Raw genomic sequence first — 17,813 nt, forward strand, 5'->3', positions numbered from 1 at the left:
TGCAATGTATTGTTGTCTATTGCTACAAATATACCTGTGACACTGCTTTTAGGGTCACAAATGTTTCTTGAATTAGAAATAAACAGCAATCTGTGGTATTAATGAGTTACTGTAGCATCTTCTCTCCCATTGTTTCAGGTTGATCATCATGCCTGAGAAAGTTAGCATCAACAGTGCAGATGTGAAATACACTGAGAAACACATCGAGTCGCGGTACTGTTACCACACTGCCTCTGTGCGTACAGATGGAGACACGTTCACTATGAGTCTCTTAACCTTTCAACTCATGCATTTCTGCTTTGTTGAAGACTATGTACCTTTTTATTTCAGAGTCTGAATCAGAAAGTTGCATTGCATTTTCTTCCTCTTTTGGGTAGTTGAGTATGACGCAACTGTACTGGTAAACAAGTGTTTTGCATGTTTTATGTTAATAAGGTGACGCCCTCCAGCACCGAGTTCACCTTCCGCACCGAGAGGAAGGTGCCCAGGCTGGGTGTGATGCTGGTGGGATGGGGTGGAAATAACGGGACCACGGTCACAGCTGCAGTTCTGGCCAATAAACTGGGTCTGACCTGGAGAACCAAGACCGGTCTGAAGGTACAGCTTTTGAAAAGATATGTCGAGTCACATGATCAGCGAAAAACATTTACGTGCATTCAATTCAACATAAAATGTAATTTAATGTCTTGATGATCCCTTGTTTTACATGTTTGAAAATCCTGAAACTGTGGAACTTTTGAAGCTGTTTGGACTCTCATTTTGGGTGACGGCACCCATTCACTGCAGAGCATCCATTGATGAGACATTTTCATTTTTGGCTGAATTCTTTTAATATGATTTCCATTCTATTAGTCATTAAAAAAAAATGTATAAAAACCTTTAACTACCAAAAAAAGCACTTTCTTAATGACATCATCCTGCAGGAAGTGACATCATTTACTGGCGGGAAACCAGCAGCACAAACATCAGTGAGTATATTAATGTACTGTAATGTAATGTAAGATTTGGTTTTGTTTCACTTTGAAACATTCGTCCCATTTAAATTAACTTACATAATTCAGTTTGATGCAAAAACATGCTCATGTAAAGTTTTAAACGTATGAAGCTAACAGCTTGAAACACTTGTGCTCACTTTAAATATCCTTAAATCACATTTGTTTCATCGCATCTAGTGAGCCTCAGGCCTTTCCTCGTGACAGAATGATTATTGAATCAGCATAAAAACAAAAACACACTGGTAGCTTTAAATGGGATTTATTAACCAAAACAAGATTGGAAATGAACATTTATCAATAATGAAATTATCTAAATGACAGAAGGAACCAGTTCTAGTGCATGAAACAGATTGAAACATTCATGAGTCACACATTCTGAGCATTTTCACTCGTATTATAGATTCATCGCTCATAGAAACAGAAAGTTACAGGCGATGTGGGTTCAAATAAAGCTGTATCCAAAATTACAGGAAGGAAGTTCAAGTTGTTTCCTTTTGTTTTGCCGTTCGATGCCGTTTATCAGCACAAGACGGTGACGAATACCAACGATCAAACAAAAAGATTCAGCAAATGCCACGTTTTTTTTTTAATGTATATGAAATATAGGTCACCACAAAATCAAAAAAATAAATAAATTATAGAGTTAGAGTTAATACATTTTAGGCTGTATTAAAGACATTATTTTTATAAAAAGTAATAATTATAATTGAGCACAATATAGTTATATATTATGTATTAAATTACTTATTATTTATTAAATTAATAGTGCAGCATATTTGCCATTAATGCTGAAATTTTATCATATATATATATATATATATATATATATTATATATAAATTGTGTAGTGCATTTGTAATTTATGTTGATAATTACAATCGAAATATTTTTTTATATAAAATTATATAAAATTTATTAAACAACTTAAATTGTATATTGCATTTTCTAGCACTAAACAATGCACTTCTCATGAAAATAATAACTTAAGACGTTTTTTGTGTGCTAAATTATAATTCTACCTTCTTTCCTTTGATTTTGTGGTGAAATAAGAGAAAAACACACAGCTTCAGGTGAAATGTTTGGACTGAGTCTGCTCGGATTGACTGAGCTTTAATGCTTTAGATGCTACGAAACCTCTTCAGTGCACTTTTAACATCACAGTTATGAAAGACAGGTGCCAGAATCAGCTTTTAAAAGGCGTCCCAGTTTAGTTACATCTATTACAGTAATATGACATATTTCCCCCCATAACTCACATGAAATGAAACATTAGAGAATGTACAGATACTGGCAGACTGAAAAACCCCAAGACCTCGAACAGCAGAGAAAGTGTGTGTTTATGTGGACGGCGGAGGAAGACCACTGTTGACCTGAAAGCGTGTCTCATCTGATATCCCATACTGCACCAGCGGGTCCTGCACCAGATCATCTTCATTACAAAACATTCAATCAAGAGTAGAAGTTTTCTCTATTCACAAAGCTGCTGAGACAAACTCTTCCTGACGAACAGAGAGAAGGGGGCGGGGCTTACCTTGTCAGCAAGCTCATTAACTATGCACACAGTGATTGGCTGATTTATTCTAGAGTGGGATACTATGTTGCAACATTTAAATAAAGGTTAAAAAAAAAATTTAACTGCTACATTCAAATAAAGATGTCACTAATTAATAAATTAATTAAACTTCTCAAAAGCAATTAGCAAATATGAATATAAATAATGAATAATCACGGCTGATAATCTAGTGAGACATGCAAACAGTTAACTATTTCAGTTAATATTTATTTTATTTCAAATAATATTTCAATTTTAACATAATTTTAGTTTTAGTTAACAACCAAAAAAAAAAAGTAAAAAAAAAAAAAACATGTTCTATTTAAAAGTCTTTTTTTCTCTCTCTTTTTTTTCGCAATTTAGTTGCGTGTTTTTGTCAGTTTTGTTAGATTTTAATTTAAAAACAAAAACAATGTCTATGCAATTTTTATTTCAATTTGATTTATTTTAGTACATCAAGTTATACCAACTAAATGAAAATAATAAATGTTTCCTTGGCAACTACATGAAATAAAGTAAATTAAGTTTTTGTTTTATTTCAGTTAATATTTATTTTATTTCAAATAATATTTTTTTTATATATATATAATTTTAGTTTTAGTTAACAAAAACTCTTCTTAAATCCAATAAAAGATTTTTTTTTTTTTTACATTTTCTATTTTAAAGTCATTTTTAAAGTAATTCCTTTCTCTTTTTATCGCAATTTAGTTGCGTCTTTTCTAGTTTTGTTAGTTTTTAGTAATTAAAAAAAAACAATATGTATATATAATTTTTTATTTCAATTCTAGTTATTTTAGGAAATCAAGTTAAACTAAACAAATCTTTACTTGGCAACTGCCTAAAATAAAATAAATAATTTTTTTTTTGCTTTATTTCAGTTAATATTTATTTTATTTCAGCTTTATTACAGCTTAATGAAAACAAAGGAGTTGTTTTGTGAATACAGACACTGATATTAGCCATTAGTTGCAGTAATTAACAGTGATTGCTTCACCTTGCCGGTGAGCCGATGGATTTCCGTGCGATAGTAGATCAGGTTCTTGCGCATGGATTCATAACTGTGAGAAAGAAGCAGATCAGAGTTATAAAGCAGGAGACGCAATGCATGATGGGAAACGTCTGTGACACACACCTGGCTTTAACGATGGCATCGATCCACTCCACACACTGCTCCTGAGAATCACATTCGAACAGATACTTCCTCTCGGCTTCGTCCAGAAACACTGGAGAACAAACAAGAGTCACACTTCTCTCTTAAAGAGCTGAGCCTCACATAAAGAATAACCAGTCATTGTAGTATAACTGATACACTATTATAGGTTTTTATATAATTTATATTTTAAATAAGTTATTCTTATTAATATTATAATTAATATTATTATATTTTCCATTTTTATATATATATATATATATATATATATATATATATATATATATATATATATATATTAGTAATTTTATTTTTTGTTATTATTAAATAAGTCATAAGAAACACTGATTGATGTCACTTTTCTCTCTCAAAGAGCTAAGTCAAATTTTAATAAAATTGAAATATTACTGTATTTTATATTTTCCATTTTACAGTCATTTTTAAGTAATTTATTTTTTGCAATTTTATTATTTGTCTTTATTTATCCTTTAATATTACTATATAGAGTTTATTAATTTTATTTCATTCTAGTTATTTTAGTAAATCACAGTTAAACTAAACTAAAAATGAGAAATTTTTACTTGGCAACTGCATGAAATAAAATAAATTAAGTTAATATTTATTTTATTTCAAATTATGTATATATATATATATATATATATATATATATATATATATATATATATGTGTGTGTGTGTGTGTTAGTTTTAGTTAACAATAACTCTTCTTAAAACCAAAAAAGACTATTTCATTTCTCTTTTTTCTCGCAATTTAGTTGCTTGTTTTTGCCAGTTTTGTTAGTTTTTAATAAAAAAAAACAATATGTCTATATTATTTTTTATTTCAATTCTAGTTAATTTAGTAAATCAAAATTATACTAAACAACAAATGAGCAATCTTTACTTGGAACTGCCTGAAATAAAATAAATTAAGTTTTTGTTTTATTTCAGTTAATATGTTTTTTTTTCACATATATATATATATATATATATATAAAATTTAAGTTTTAGGTAACAATAACCAAAAAATAAGTAAAAAAAATTAAAACATTTTCCATTTTAAAGTCCTTTTTTAAAGTAATTCCTTTCTATTTCTCTTTTTTTCCTGCAATTTAGTTGCGTATTTTTGTCAGTTTTATTAATTTTGAATTTAAAAAACAATGTCTAATGTAACTTTTATTTCAATTTTAGTTATTTTAGTACATCAAGTTTTATCCACTAAATGAAAATAAGAAATGTTTCCTTGGCAACTACATGAAATAAAGTAAATTTAATTTTTGTTAATATTTTATTTTACTTCAGTTAACATATAATTAAATGGATAACACTTTAAAATAAGATGTCATTTGTTAAATTAATGTATTACCTAACATGAACAAACAATGAACAGTGCATTTATTACTATGTTAATGTTAGTTAATGAAAATACAGATGTGCGTTGTTTATTCGTGTTTATTTATTACATTTTAAATGTTTAGCTCTTACCGATGGAGAAAACGCGATCGTCTTCTCTCTCGACGCGACACTGTTCCAGCAGCAGAGCGCCGATGGGCTGAAACACAAACCAATTAAACGATAACGATAACGATAATGATAACGAGGATGCTGATTCACACTCACCTCGTCCTCATCGGTCCGAAAGTAAAACAGGAAATTAATGATCAGTTTCACATGACGTCTCTTCACAACTGTAGTGGGAAACAGAGTAGGAATAAAAGTTAAACTCTATTGAGAGTTAATAATTTTGGTTTATAAGACTCTATCGTCTCCACATGACTAAACCAGATCTAAGTTTAAATCTAGTCTAAAAACTTATTTTTAAGTCACTTTAGTTTACAATTAGTATACATAAAGCATTTTTATTCTCTCCTGGTTTGTGTATTTTATTGGTTTGTATAGTAAAATATATTATTATTACTTTCTATGTTTTAAAACCAAAAAAAAAAAAAAGGTTTGAAACATTTTATATTACAATTCTGACTTTCTACTCACAATTCTTATAAAAAGATTATAATAAAAAAAGAAAAGAAAAAAGTAAGAACTGTGAGATGATAACTTTGAATTGCGAGAAAAAACTCACAATTCTGACCTTTTTTCCCCTCATAGTTATGAGTTTACATTTCGCAATTTTTTTTTCATCAAGAGAATAAAAAATAAAAAAGCAAATTGCAACTTTTTATCTCATAATACTAACTTTTTTTCTCGCAGTTGCAACTTTTAATCTCAAACTTTTTTTACCTCAGTATTACGAGTAAGTTAACAGATTGCAATTCAGATTTACATTTCGCAACTCTCCGAAAAGGAAAGAAAGTCAGAACCGTGAGATTAAAAGTCATAACTTTTTAAAGTTGTTAGAGAAAAAAAGACATATATTTTTACTTATTTTATTATTATTTTTATAATGTCGTGTCAAAGTGGCTTTAAAGATTCCGATCTGAGCGCTTTTGTTTTCAACAGCTTCCACAGAAACTCTCAATTTCTTGTTTGCTTTATTTTAATGGCAGTATACTAGTTATGTGATTAATTAATTAAATTAATTTGAATGTCCCGCCATAACCGCTTTTTTATAAAAAAAAAAAATTAACCGTTAATAACGGCGAACTGACACGATGAACGATCAACGCTACTTTCACAGAAATCAATCTACCTATCACAGAGCGCGTGGTGGAGGTGACGGGACCCGCCTCCTAACGCGATTGGATACTGCAGCTGTGTGACGAACACTAGCGACTTAAAAGCTGTACTCGTAATAGCGTACTACCTAACAACAGCTGTAATATCAAAAAATAGTACGAATAGTAACTGTTACGCTATACGCGATTCCGATCACCGCAGTCTTCTAATAGAAACGTCCCCGCTTACCGTCTCCCCTCCTCGGGCCTCTCATGCCCAGCTCGGCTGCTCTCTCTGACGGCTGGCGGCTCAGGAACACCAGCTCTTTCTCGTTGAATCGCATATTCAGCTCTCTGACAGCACTTTCGTCGCATTAAAGCGCATTGTTGTGTCATTAAACAGCGGTTTTCGTCCCAGCATCAGTGTCAGAATGGATACTCCTCCTCCAGAATATCAGTCAGAGTCTGCTGCTGTGGTCAGAGTCTCATCTGATCGAGTGTTTAAGCGTCCTAAAGACACACACACACACACACACACACACACACACACACACACACACCCAAAACCAACACACACACACAGAGTGCGACAGGAACTGAACACGAGCGACCGGAAGAGGGCGCTGCTGGATTACCGCTGAAAAAACAATTCAGATCAAACTATTTGGACATTTTTAATTTGACTAAAAATAGTTTGTGAATTTAAAACAGCTTTTTTTATTTTTATTATGCGACGTCTTGTTATTTACATTTTTGTTTTAATAAATCCTGTCAACGTGTGACTTTTATTAAAACAGGAAGCGGAAGTTCATCACTCAGCGCCGCGACTACGCAGTACAGCAGCGCCAAGCGTGATCTGGCCCTGAGGTAAAAATTGTTTTTACAAAGAATTTTCCAATTAAAATAGCATTTAATTATGTTTTTTTAAAGGATGTTCTGAATCATCCCGCTAAACTAATCTCTGGTATTTTAATGAGTTTTCTGCATTTGTTATGATTCGTTAAAATGCCGCTTTGAAGACGGTTCGATTCGATTCAGTGCTTTATGTAACATTACTGTTTTATATATATATATATATATATGTATGTATGTATGTATGTATGTATGTTTATTTTGATGTCTATTTATCCCTCACATTATTACATTCGTTTTCAGAGGCTGTTTGTTGTAAGTTTCAGACTTCTATATGTGAATATTAAACGATCAAGCTCTCTCTCTCTCTCTGTATAGGCTATTTTCCACATCTTTGCTGATTTCTGTTCTCTATTTTTCAGTCAGTTTTGTAACAAGTGTGTGCTGGCGGGTCGTTTTGAGTTCTGTAAGTTCACCCATCAATCTTTAAGATGATTTCATATGATCTTCAGTCGTGTTTTCCTCTTCTGTGATTCCAGAAGCATCAGTGTGAGAACCGGGATCTCATCATGGATTTCCAGCACAGAGCCGGAGGGAAAACCGGCAGCGGCGGCGTCGCCTCGTCGTCCGAAAGCAACCGAGACCGGCGTGAACGCCTGCGACAGCTGGCCTTAGAGACCATAGACATCAACAAAGACCCGTACTTCATGAAGAACCACCTGGGCTCCTACGAGTGTAAACTGTGTCTCACGCTGCACAACAACGAGGTGTGCGCTCCGAGAGACTCTCACACACTTCACACACACTCGTCCTCAAACATAACTCTCATCCTGTCTGTCATGTTCCTCTTCTAGGGAAGTTACCTCGCTCACACGCAAGGCAAAAAGCATCAGACCAACTTGTGAGTGCACTTCTGATGATCAGGATGGTGTTCAGTGTAGACCTGGAGTTCATTGTGTTGTGTACTTACCTGTTTTAGAGCAAGACGAGCTGCGAAAGAGGCGAAGGAAGCGCCAGCTCAACCTGCTCCAGAGAAAGTCAAGGTTGAAGTGAAGAAGTTTGTGAAAATCGGGAGACCGGGTTATAAAGGTAAGAGCCTGTGATGAATGAAACCTGGAGTACGTCACACAACGTTTTTGCTTTTATAGCAACTTGTTTTTGGTTAAGAAGTCTTGTATTCTCAAATAAACAGCTGAAAAACATCGATTTCTGAGCTATTTTTCAATTTTCAGTCTATTTTCACACTTCACGTGACATTATTTGATGCCTAATCCTGATTCGAAGGTCCAGAGGCAGAAGAAAGGCTGATATTGTCTTTGTTTTTTGTTTTAGTGCATCTAAACAGCCACAAACTTTTGTGAAAAAAGCTTATTTATTTGTAAATGTGTTCTTGTTTTAAAGTATGTGAACATGTTTTCCACTCGTTTGCAGATTGTTAGGTTATGGATATGTATTTTGAAATCATCTTTTTGTCATTTAAAACCAAATCTTTTGTCATTTGACTGCTTTCATTTTGATAAGAGCATTAAAGCGGCTGCATAAATATGATTTGAAAAACATTTTCCATGAAGATATTTTGTAAATTTCATACCATAAATATTTAAAAACTTAATTTTTGATTAGTAATATACATTGCTAAGAACTTCATTTAAAACAACTTTAAAGGTGATTTTCTCAATATTTAGATTTTTTTTGCTCCCTCAGATTCCAGATTATTTTTCAAATCGTTGTATCTCAGACAAATATTGTCCTCCTAAACCACACATCAATGGAGAGATGATTCATTCAGCTTTCAGATTTTGAAGTTGACACTTAAGACTGGTTTTGTGCTCCAGGGTCACAAAATATTAAGAAAACAGATTTGTGGAAATCCTTATTCAATAATCACTAACCACTGGACAGTCATGAAAATGCATTTATCAGAAGCAGTAAGGGTCTAAAAGTCATTGATTAACAGATGTACTTGTTTTATTTCGCCTGTAGTAACGAAACAAAGAGATCCAGAGTGTGGACAGCAGAGTCTGCTTTTCCAGGTAAACCCAGTCATGTCGATCTGTTCGGGATTAAAGCTCTGATCTAACATCCATCTGAACCTTCACTTACATAATAAATGCTGTCCTCGTGTTCCAGATTGATTACCCAGAGATAGCAGAAGGTATCGGGCCGAGGCATCGCTTCATGTCGGCGTATGAGCAGAGGATCGAGCCTCCAGACCGTCGCTGGCAGTATCTGCTGTTCGCAGCCGAGCCGTACGAAACCATCGCCTTCAAGGTCTGTGGATCTCATGCTTCAAACAAGTCCAGCGTTTGTTTCCAGAAGCTTTACTTTCACTGTTCCTCAGCGGATATTGTGTACTCTGTGTGTGTGTGTATTTTTATATATATATATAAACAAACAAACAAACAGAGGTGTATATTTAAAAATAATAATATTTGAAAGTGGGTCAAAGACACTAAGAAATTTACAAGAGTGATTTTATGTCCATTTTAAGGTTTCAAGTAAGTTTAGAGAATGAAATGTCAGAATTTGGTTGAAATAATGTTACGTTGTCATTTAGTGTGACAGTATTTATGTGAAAATTCTAACAACATGCTTATTCTGACATGTACATATTAAAATATATAAAATAACTAATAATAATAAAATAATAAGAATATTAAATTTGATTGTTTCTCAAATGAGTTTTTGAAGCAGTATCATGAAAATTATAATACTTTAATTTTATAGCTTATACCTTTTTTGTCTTTGACCCATGCATATATATATTTATACTTGTGTATATAATTCTATATAAATTAACATTTTTCCTTAATGTAATATGTAATATGTAATATGTAATATATATATATATATATTAGTACACACACATATTATGTTAACAAACTTTTATTTTAAATGCAAATAGTTTATAAAATAGTAATTTATTACATCTGAGATTGGATATCATTGTTTCGGTCATATTTTCAGGTTCCCAGTCGTGAGATCGATAAGGGAGAGACTCGTTTTTGGACACACTGGAACAGGGAAACGAAACAAGTAAATAAAGAGAGAGATAAAAGTCATGTGTGTTTCTGGAGCTTCTCCTCGTGCTGACCTCTCGCTCTCGCTCTGCTCCAGTTTTTCCTGCAGTTTCACTTTAAGATGGAGAAGTCTCTGGCTGCTCCTCCGGGTCAGACGCCGTCGCTCGGTGTGAAGCGTCCACCTTCCATCATCTCTGGACTCGGTCTGCATCCACACAGTGACTCCATGCCGCCCCCCCCAGGAGGAATACATGGCATGCCCCCCGGAGCCCACATGCCCCCACACATGCCCCCCCCAGGAGCCCTGCCTCCTCACATGAGGCCCCCGCTGCCCCGCGACCTCTGAGTGACGCTCTGCTTGAAGCTTTTATATATAATGCATTAATAAACCATTTCACCTTATAATGCATGTATATGACCTCATGAATAATTGCAACCACAGTTATAATACTTTTCTATTCATTTATTACAACTTTAGAAAGTGTAATGCATTAAAACACAAACAGACCTTCAAATATTGTAATGCATTTGAACTACGGTTGCAATTGTTTATGATAAATATAATGCATCATGAATATTTTTATAATGCATTATATGTGAAGGCTTCAAGTGTTAACAATTGATCTTTCTAGACATATATTGACGTTAATTTAGTTTTCATGAGCTGAAAGTCTCTGAATATGTACTGATTTGACAGTTCTGTTTTTATGCTTTTTTTATTATTAAAACCTTTAAAGTTGACATGAAATTGAAGTTGTGATTGTCTTTTCTTCTATACTATAACTTCTGAATGAAATGATGTCTTGAATGTACTTGAATTAATCCATTGGAAATTGATTAGATGGTTTTTGCTTGCTACTAATGAGGGGGAGATAACATTAAGGTTTTTTATTATATTTTGAGTGCACATGAATTATAAAGAAAAAAATGTGTGTGTAGTTGATGACACATTTCTCCAAATCTGAAGAAGAAACAAACTTATACATCTTGGCTTGGTCATAAGGTGAGCACATTTCAGCTAATATACATTTTTAGGATAACTATTTCATTAAGCAACTTTAAAAATAACTCAAAAAAACTCACGAAACATAGTTACATTTTTTAAAAAGCTTTACTTTTGCATTGCATTACTTTATAATGTCACTTAACTACTGTTTTAAATAAACTTGCATTGACACGGAAAAAAAATAGCACCAAATTATGCACATGATCATCAACTGAATATTTCACCCTGTAATCAAAAGAAAACATGCTAAAGAAAATGAATCATTTTAGGACCATTAAGATTATTTAGCATTATTTTCATGATAATTTAAGCACATAAGTCTTCAGCCCTATTTTCTTTATGCATTGGCATATCACTGGTTTTCTTTCTTCTTAAGTGTTTTTTTGCTCTCTTTCTTCTGTTTCTTCATCTTCTCTATGTCTTTTTCCTCTTCTTCCACTTCCTTGGCCTTCTTGACTTTCATCTCTTTCTCTTCAGTCTCATCTTCTCCGTGTCTTCCTCTTCTTCTGCGCTCGGTGAACTCTGTGTCTCTTTTCTTCAGGAGCCTGAGGTCTGTAAGGGCCCGGTGCCGGAGGCCCCTGGAAATCTTCCCGCCAGTCGCTCTCTTAGATTTGCCTTCATCAGCATCAATCCACCAGAAAAACTTTTCCCATAAGGATGTGTCTGGCTAAGAGTGTTAATTCAGATGTGAATGATTACTATTTCTTAAGTGCCGTCAAATGATTAATCACGATTAATCGCATCCAAAATAAAAGTTTTTGTTTACATAACATATGAGTGTGTACTTGTTTATTTATGCATATATAACTACACACAAATACAATTTATATTTTGAAAATATTTACATGTGTATATATTTATATTATTATATTATAGATACATATATTTAATATATAAACATAGCATATTTTTCATAAATGTATACATGCTTTATGTATCGATCATCAAATAAATACATTTTAATATGAAATATTGATTTGAATTTAATTATTTAAATAATTTTATCTGTATATTATCGTGAAGCTTCCGCCGCTAAGAAAAAAAGTCAATTTCATTGTATAAAACAAGATAGAAATGGCAACAACATTCCAGTAATATTAATACAGAGTATTCTGAGTTCCTTTTTGCTACGTTATTAAAAACTAAGTTAATAATTAATTGTATGAAAGATAAAAGCGGGAGTACGCGGGGTGATACGAAAGCTTGAAAGTAGCGCCAGTTGCGGTAATCCGGTTGGCCAATCAGAATGAAGCAATTTAAATTTAAGCGGCGCGTTTTTTATGTGCTAGCGCAACGGTCAAAAACGTCCGTCCATAGAAAACAACGCTTTAATTGCAAAAGCGATATCTTTACCTTCATATACCGTGTGTTTGGTGTTGTTCTCACCTCATGTGGTGTTATTTTTCCTCTTTGAATCAGAGTATGTCTCTCGTTTAGTGCTGTGAGCTCTTCACTGACGTCTCTGCGGCCTCTGACGGCTTCTACACAAGGAGAAAACATCTGTCAGTCATTGGAGAGTTTGATGTTTTTAGATGTTATTTGGGATAAGTAACACTTGCCGTGTATTCTCTGTAACGCGGAGCTCAGGAGGAGGAGGGTTATGGTTGCGATCAGACAGCGGTTCAGCGTCACTCCTTCCCACGGCGTCTCGATCTGCGTCAGATTCTGGACGGAGAGCGCGTGGCGTAACGTCGCTGGACAGGTGATAAAACACAGGTGAGTCGCTCAACTGTTCCACGTTTCGATCTAAATGTAGGTTTAGACATCGTGATAGAAGGAACAACAACACTTAACGTTAAATGCGTTCTGACGATAAACTCTGGATAAACTCCCATTTTCGTTCGCTTTCAAAACTTTGCGTTCTCTCGCAATCTCTATTAAGTTACATTACGAAAAAACTTTCGTTCACTTTTTAAAAAGTTCTGATGACAAATTTTTCATTGACTTTCATCACTTTGCTGCAAAAAAAATGTACATTTATTTTTCAAAACATTTGTGTGTCGTCGTATGAAAGTATTGCGTTACCGGCGATAAACAAAATTACAAAAAATAGGTTTCCCTTTCATAGGTCACTTCGATGCTGCGGTGACGTCACCACGTATGGGAACACCTTCGGTGTGACGAATGTCTGAAGCCCTATACCATCCCGCCAATCCTATTGGCCAAATAGCGCGTGGCACCGCCCAGCATGCGTAGGCATATATATACCTGGTGCCGCGCGCCATTTACCTCAGATTTCATTCCTTCAGTACGAAGCGAATCTTCTGTGCCCTATTATCTCGCGTTCTCAGCGATCATCTACGAGCAGTATACTCCTCTCCGCGGACGCGATGAGTCAACGAAAGGTAGGAGCCGTATGATGGGTTATCACGAGGAGGCACTTATGAGAGGTTCGTTGCAGCCTCTCTACAGGTTCTCTCCTTGATAGCCTATGGCTACAGTAAAATATGCATACACTTCCCCTGTGCACTAACGCCATTAGGAAGTATCCGCGCTCTGGAGTGTATTTCTTAAGTCGCCTCGCGTCTAACCCCCACCGTTTCGCTTCTGCGGTCGCCGAGGCCCCGCACGAGGTGTTGGTTAGGGGCGATATGTGCGGCTTGAATATGAATACAGTGATGCACTGGAGTTCCATGTGCTCGCTCTCCCCCACTCGAGCGCGTTAATCAACAGTTTTTGCTCTTCAAATGGTGGATTACGGCTCACACAGCCGCCGCGTTTTCGCTAGCGGCTTGGCCCGATGTTATCTTGTTGGATTGAATCCTGCCGTGGATACGCTTCAGGATTATATACAACGAAACGCAGCGAGTTTGACGCACACGCTTTTCTTCATGTTAATATGCCAGGGACTATGCCCTTCACTGAGAGTGCTGTTAGACTGCTAATGCACATCTACCCTCTCACTGCAGTCCCCATACTCTAACTTTGACTGTCTCGCAGCAAGGGCACCTCGAGCGTCATTGAACTGAGCTATCATTCGCGCGCCCCTTCAGACACTCTGGACAATCCAGTCTTCAGAGTTTGAGGGACGGCGCGGAGGCTGGCAAAGATGGCCAGCGTATGACGGTTCACACAGCCACCGCGTTCTCGCTAGCGGCGTGGCCCGATGTTTATCTTGTTGGATTAAATCCTGCCGTGGATACGCTTCAGGATTATACACAACGAAACGCAGCGAATGTGACGCATGCGTTTTTCCTTCATGTTTGCTTAGGACTGTGCCCGCCTCCAGAGAGCGCTGTTGGACTGCTAATGCACATCTAAGCCTCTCACTGCAGTTTCCACACTCTAACATTTGACTGTCTCGCAGCAAAGGCTCCTCGAGCGTCATTTAACTGAGCTATCATTCGCGCGCACCCTCAGACACTCTGCACAATCCAGTCTTTAGAGTTTGAGGGACGGCGCGGAGGCTGGCAAAGATGGCCAGTGTATACGGTTCACACAGCCGCCGCGTTCTCGCTAGCGGCGTGGCCCGATGTTCATCTTGTTGGATTAAATCCTGCCGTGGATACGCTTCAGGATTATACACAACGAAACGCAGCGAGTTTGATGCATGCGTTTCCTTCATGTTCTCTAACATTGACTGTCTCGCAGCAAAGGCACCTCGAGCGTCATTGAACGGAGCTATCATTCGCGCGCCCCCTCAGACACTCTGCACAATCCAGCCTTCAGAGTTTGAGGGACGGCGCGGAGGCTGGCAAAGATGGCCAGTGTATGACGGCTCGCACAGCTGCCGCGTTCTCGCTAGCAGCGTGGCCCAATGTTTATCTTGTTGGATTACATCCTGCCGTGGATACGCTTCAGGATTATACACAACGAAACGCAGCGAGTTTGATGCATGCGTTTTCCTTCATGTTCTCTAACATTGACTGTCTCGCAGCAAAGGCACCTCGAGCGTCATTGAACTGAGCTCTCATTCGCGCGCCCCCTCAGACACTCTGCACAATCCAGCCTTCAGAGTTTGAGGGACGGCGCGGAGGCTGGCAAAGATGGCCAGTGTATGACGGCTCACACAGCTGCCGCGTTCTCGCTAGCAGCGTGGCCCAATGTTTATCTTGTTGGATTAAATCCTGCCGTGGATACGCTTCAGGATTATACACAACAAAAAAAAAAAAACAAAAAAAAAAACAAAAAAAAAAAAAAAAAAAAAAAAACCCGCTAATATTGTTTCGGGCCGCGTGGGAACGCTTGCCCGGCATTTCTCAATGGGTGTTACGCACAATTTGTCACGGATACACCATTCAGTTTCGGAAAGGCCCGCCCCCTTTCCGCGGAATTCTCTCCACGGTGATGAAACCGATGGACATGGCGGTGCTGAGACAGGAAATGTTAGCTCTACTGAGCAAAGGGGCTATAGAAGAAGTACACCCCTCTCAGATGGAGTCAGGGTTTTACAGCCGTTATTTTGTGGTACCAAAAAAGGACGGCGGATTACGACCCATTCTGGATTTACGCCGTCTAAATCTTGCACTCAGGTCGAGCAAATTCAAGATGTTGACGGTAAAATCTATTTTGTCTCAGATTCAACCAAACGACTGGTTTGTCACGATCGATCTGAAGGATGCTTATTTTCATATTCAGATCATCGAGAGACACCGGAAGTTCCTCAGATTCGCTTTGGAGGGCAAAGCGTATCAGTACCGCGTTCTTCCCTTTGGCTTAGCGCTAGCTCCCCGTACATTCTCAAAATGCATGGACGCAGCTCTGCCCCCGTTGCGGCTCCGGGGCGTCCGTGTGTTAAACTATCTGGACGACTGGCTGGTGTTAGCGCAATCTCAGACTCAAGCACACTCTCATCGAGATATTGTGCTAAATCATTTACACAGCCTGGGTTTACGCACAAACTTCCAGAAAAGTGTATTAATCCCCTCTCAACGGATTACCTTTCTGGGAGTAGATTTGGACTCTCGCGCGATGACAGCAAAGCTTTCTGTCCCGCGCGCTCAGTCGATTACGTCATGCGTTCAGCACTTCAGGGCGGGTCACACAGTGACAGTGAGACTGTGCCTCAGACTACTAGGTCTAATGGCGGCGGCGCTTCCCGTGATTCATCTGGGTTTGCTTTACATGCGCCTGTTTCAGTGGTGGACGAAACGACAGAATATTTCACCCCGTTGTTCTCCGCATCGAACGATCTCGGTGACGCGGAGGTGTGTGATGTCGTTAAAACAATGGACATCAGCCGAATTTCTCCTCACCGGGGTTCGGCTGGGAATTTGCGCTTCCCGAGAGACTGTCACGACAGACGCGTCTTTGACCGGGTGGGGAGCTGTTTGTCAGGGGCGCCCAGCCCACGGAGTGTGGACAGCGGCACAACGCAGCTGGCACATAAACAAATTGGAATTACTGGCGGTTTTTCTGGCTCTCCAGTATTTTTCGAGTCTACTGACCGGCCGTCATGTGCTTCTCAGAACGGACAACACTGCGGTCGTGGCTTATCTGAACCATCAGGGAGGATTACGTTCTCGCCCTCTGTGCAGACTGGCGAGGCGGATTCTTCTTTGGTCTCACGACAAATTTCTGTCGATCCGGGCTGTTCACATCCCCGGACGACTGAACTTCGGAGCGGATTTATTATCCAGGCAGACTCTGGAACAAGGGGAATGGAGATTACACCCCCAAACGGTGAATCACCTATGGCATATTTTCGGGGAAGCGGAAGTGGATTTATTCGCGTCGAGCACGACTACGCATTGCCCGCTATGGTTCTCCCTAAGCCCTCCATCACCCCTGGGTCTGGATGCGCTAGCTCACAGCTGGCCCAGGACCAGCTTGTATGCGTTTCCTCCGATTCGGCTGGTCCCAGCGGTATTATGCAGAATACGGCGGGACAGAGTGGGACAGCTGTTGCTGGTGGCTCCGCGATGGCACACACAGCCGTGGTTTGCGGATCTCATCAATCTGTTAGCGGGCTCTCCGGTCGAGATTCCCCTCAGATGGGATTTATTATCGCAAGCACAGGGACGGATCTGGCATCCCAGGCCAGATCTGTGGAACCTGTGGGCGTGGCCTCTGAGCGGAGTGAGTTGATATGTCCCGGTCTTTCTGCTGAAACTACCGAGACTATACTGAACTCTAGAGCAGTTTCTACGAGACGCTTATATGCTTTCAAGTGGAAACTGTTTATGACATGGTGTGAAACTCATGATGTGGATCCAGTTTACTGCCCTGTGGCTTCAGTACTGGAGTTTCTTCAAGACCGTTTTTCGGAGGGATTGACACCAGCCACCCTGAAGGTTTATGTGGCAGCTATCTCAGCTCACCATGAGCATATAGGTGGTGTTTCAGTGGGTCGTCATCCACTGGTTTCTCGCTTTATACAGGGTGCGCGACGGTTGAGGCCTTTCCGCCCTGTGCGAGTTCCTTCATGGGATTTATCCATTGTGTTACTGGGTTTGTCAGGGCATCCGTTTGAGCCCCTGGAAACTGTATCGGATAAGCTCCTGTCTCTGAAGACACTTCTTCTCATGGCTTTATCCTCCCTTAAAAGAGTTGGGGATTTACAGGCTCTCTCTGTCTCACCCTCGTGCATGGAGTTTGCACCAGGCTCTGTGAAAGTGTTGTTGCGACCTAGGCCTAATTATGTTCCTAGGGTCGCGTCTAATCCTTTTCATTTTCAGCAGGTGGTCCT

The 17,813-nt window shown here is 38.1% G+C and overlaps 3 protein-coding genes and 1 long non-coding RNA gene across 4 annotated transcripts; 2 read left to right on the forward strand and 2 right to left on the reverse strand.

The window, feature by feature from the left end:
* Positions 1-769: 769 nt before the first annotated feature.
* LOC132095953 (uncharacterized) lies at positions 770-7,627 on the forward strand. Its single transcript, XR_009422528.1, has 3 exons — positions 770-968; positions 7,105-7,174; positions 7,582-7,627. It is a non-coding gene; the product is annotated as an uncharacterized LOC132095953 (long non-coding RNA).
* LOC132095952 (pleckstrin homology domain-containing family J member 1-like) lies at positions 2,178-7,045 on the reverse strand. The gene is made up of 7 exons (XM_059501045.1): positions 6,848-7,045; positions 6,558-6,817; positions 5,316-5,383; positions 5,181-5,247; positions 3,679-3,769; positions 3,541-3,604; positions 2,178-2,409 (listed from the first exon to the last, which is right to left on the reverse strand). The coding sequence occupies exons 2-7, from the start codon at positions 6,649-6,651 to the stop codon at positions 2,332-2,334; spliced, it is 462 nt and encodes a 153-aa protein (XP_059357028.1). The 5' UTR covers positions 6,652-6,817; positions 6,848-7,045; the 3' UTR covers positions 2,178-2,331.
* Positions 7,628-7,712: 85 nt separating the features above from the next.
* Positions 7,713-10,927, forward strand: LOC132095951 (splicing factor 3A subunit 2-like). Its single transcript, XM_059501044.1, has 7 exons — positions 7,713-7,926; positions 8,014-8,060; positions 8,139-8,248; positions 9,143-9,192; positions 9,290-9,430; positions 10,127-10,195; positions 10,277-10,927. Exons 1-7 carry the CDS (start codon positions 7,729-7,731, stop codon positions 10,523-10,525), a joined length of 864 nt encoding a protein of 287 aa, XP_059357027.1. The 5' UTR covers positions 7,713-7,728; the 3' UTR covers positions 10,526-10,927.
* Positions 10,928-11,197: 270 nt separating this feature from the next.
* On the reverse strand, positions 11,198-13,020 carry LOC132096941 (uncharacterized). The gene is made up of 4 exons (XM_059502626.1): positions 12,975-13,020; positions 12,745-12,909; positions 12,572-12,666; positions 11,198-11,852 (listed from the first exon to the last, which is right to left on the reverse strand). Exons 1-4 carry the CDS (start codon positions 13,018-13,020, stop codon positions 11,538-11,540), a joined length of 621 nt encoding a protein of 206 aa, XP_059358609.1. The 3' UTR covers positions 11,198-11,537.
* Between the last annotated feature and the right edge of the window lie 4,793 nt (positions 13,021-17,813).

The sequence above is a fragment of the Carassius carassius genome, chromosome 20, assembly GCF_963082965.1.
Source record: "Carassius carassius chromosome 20, fCarCar2.1, whole genome shotgun sequence".
Lineage (NCBI taxonomy): Eukaryota > Metazoa > Chordata > Actinopteri > Cypriniformes > Cyprinidae > Carassius > Carassius carassius.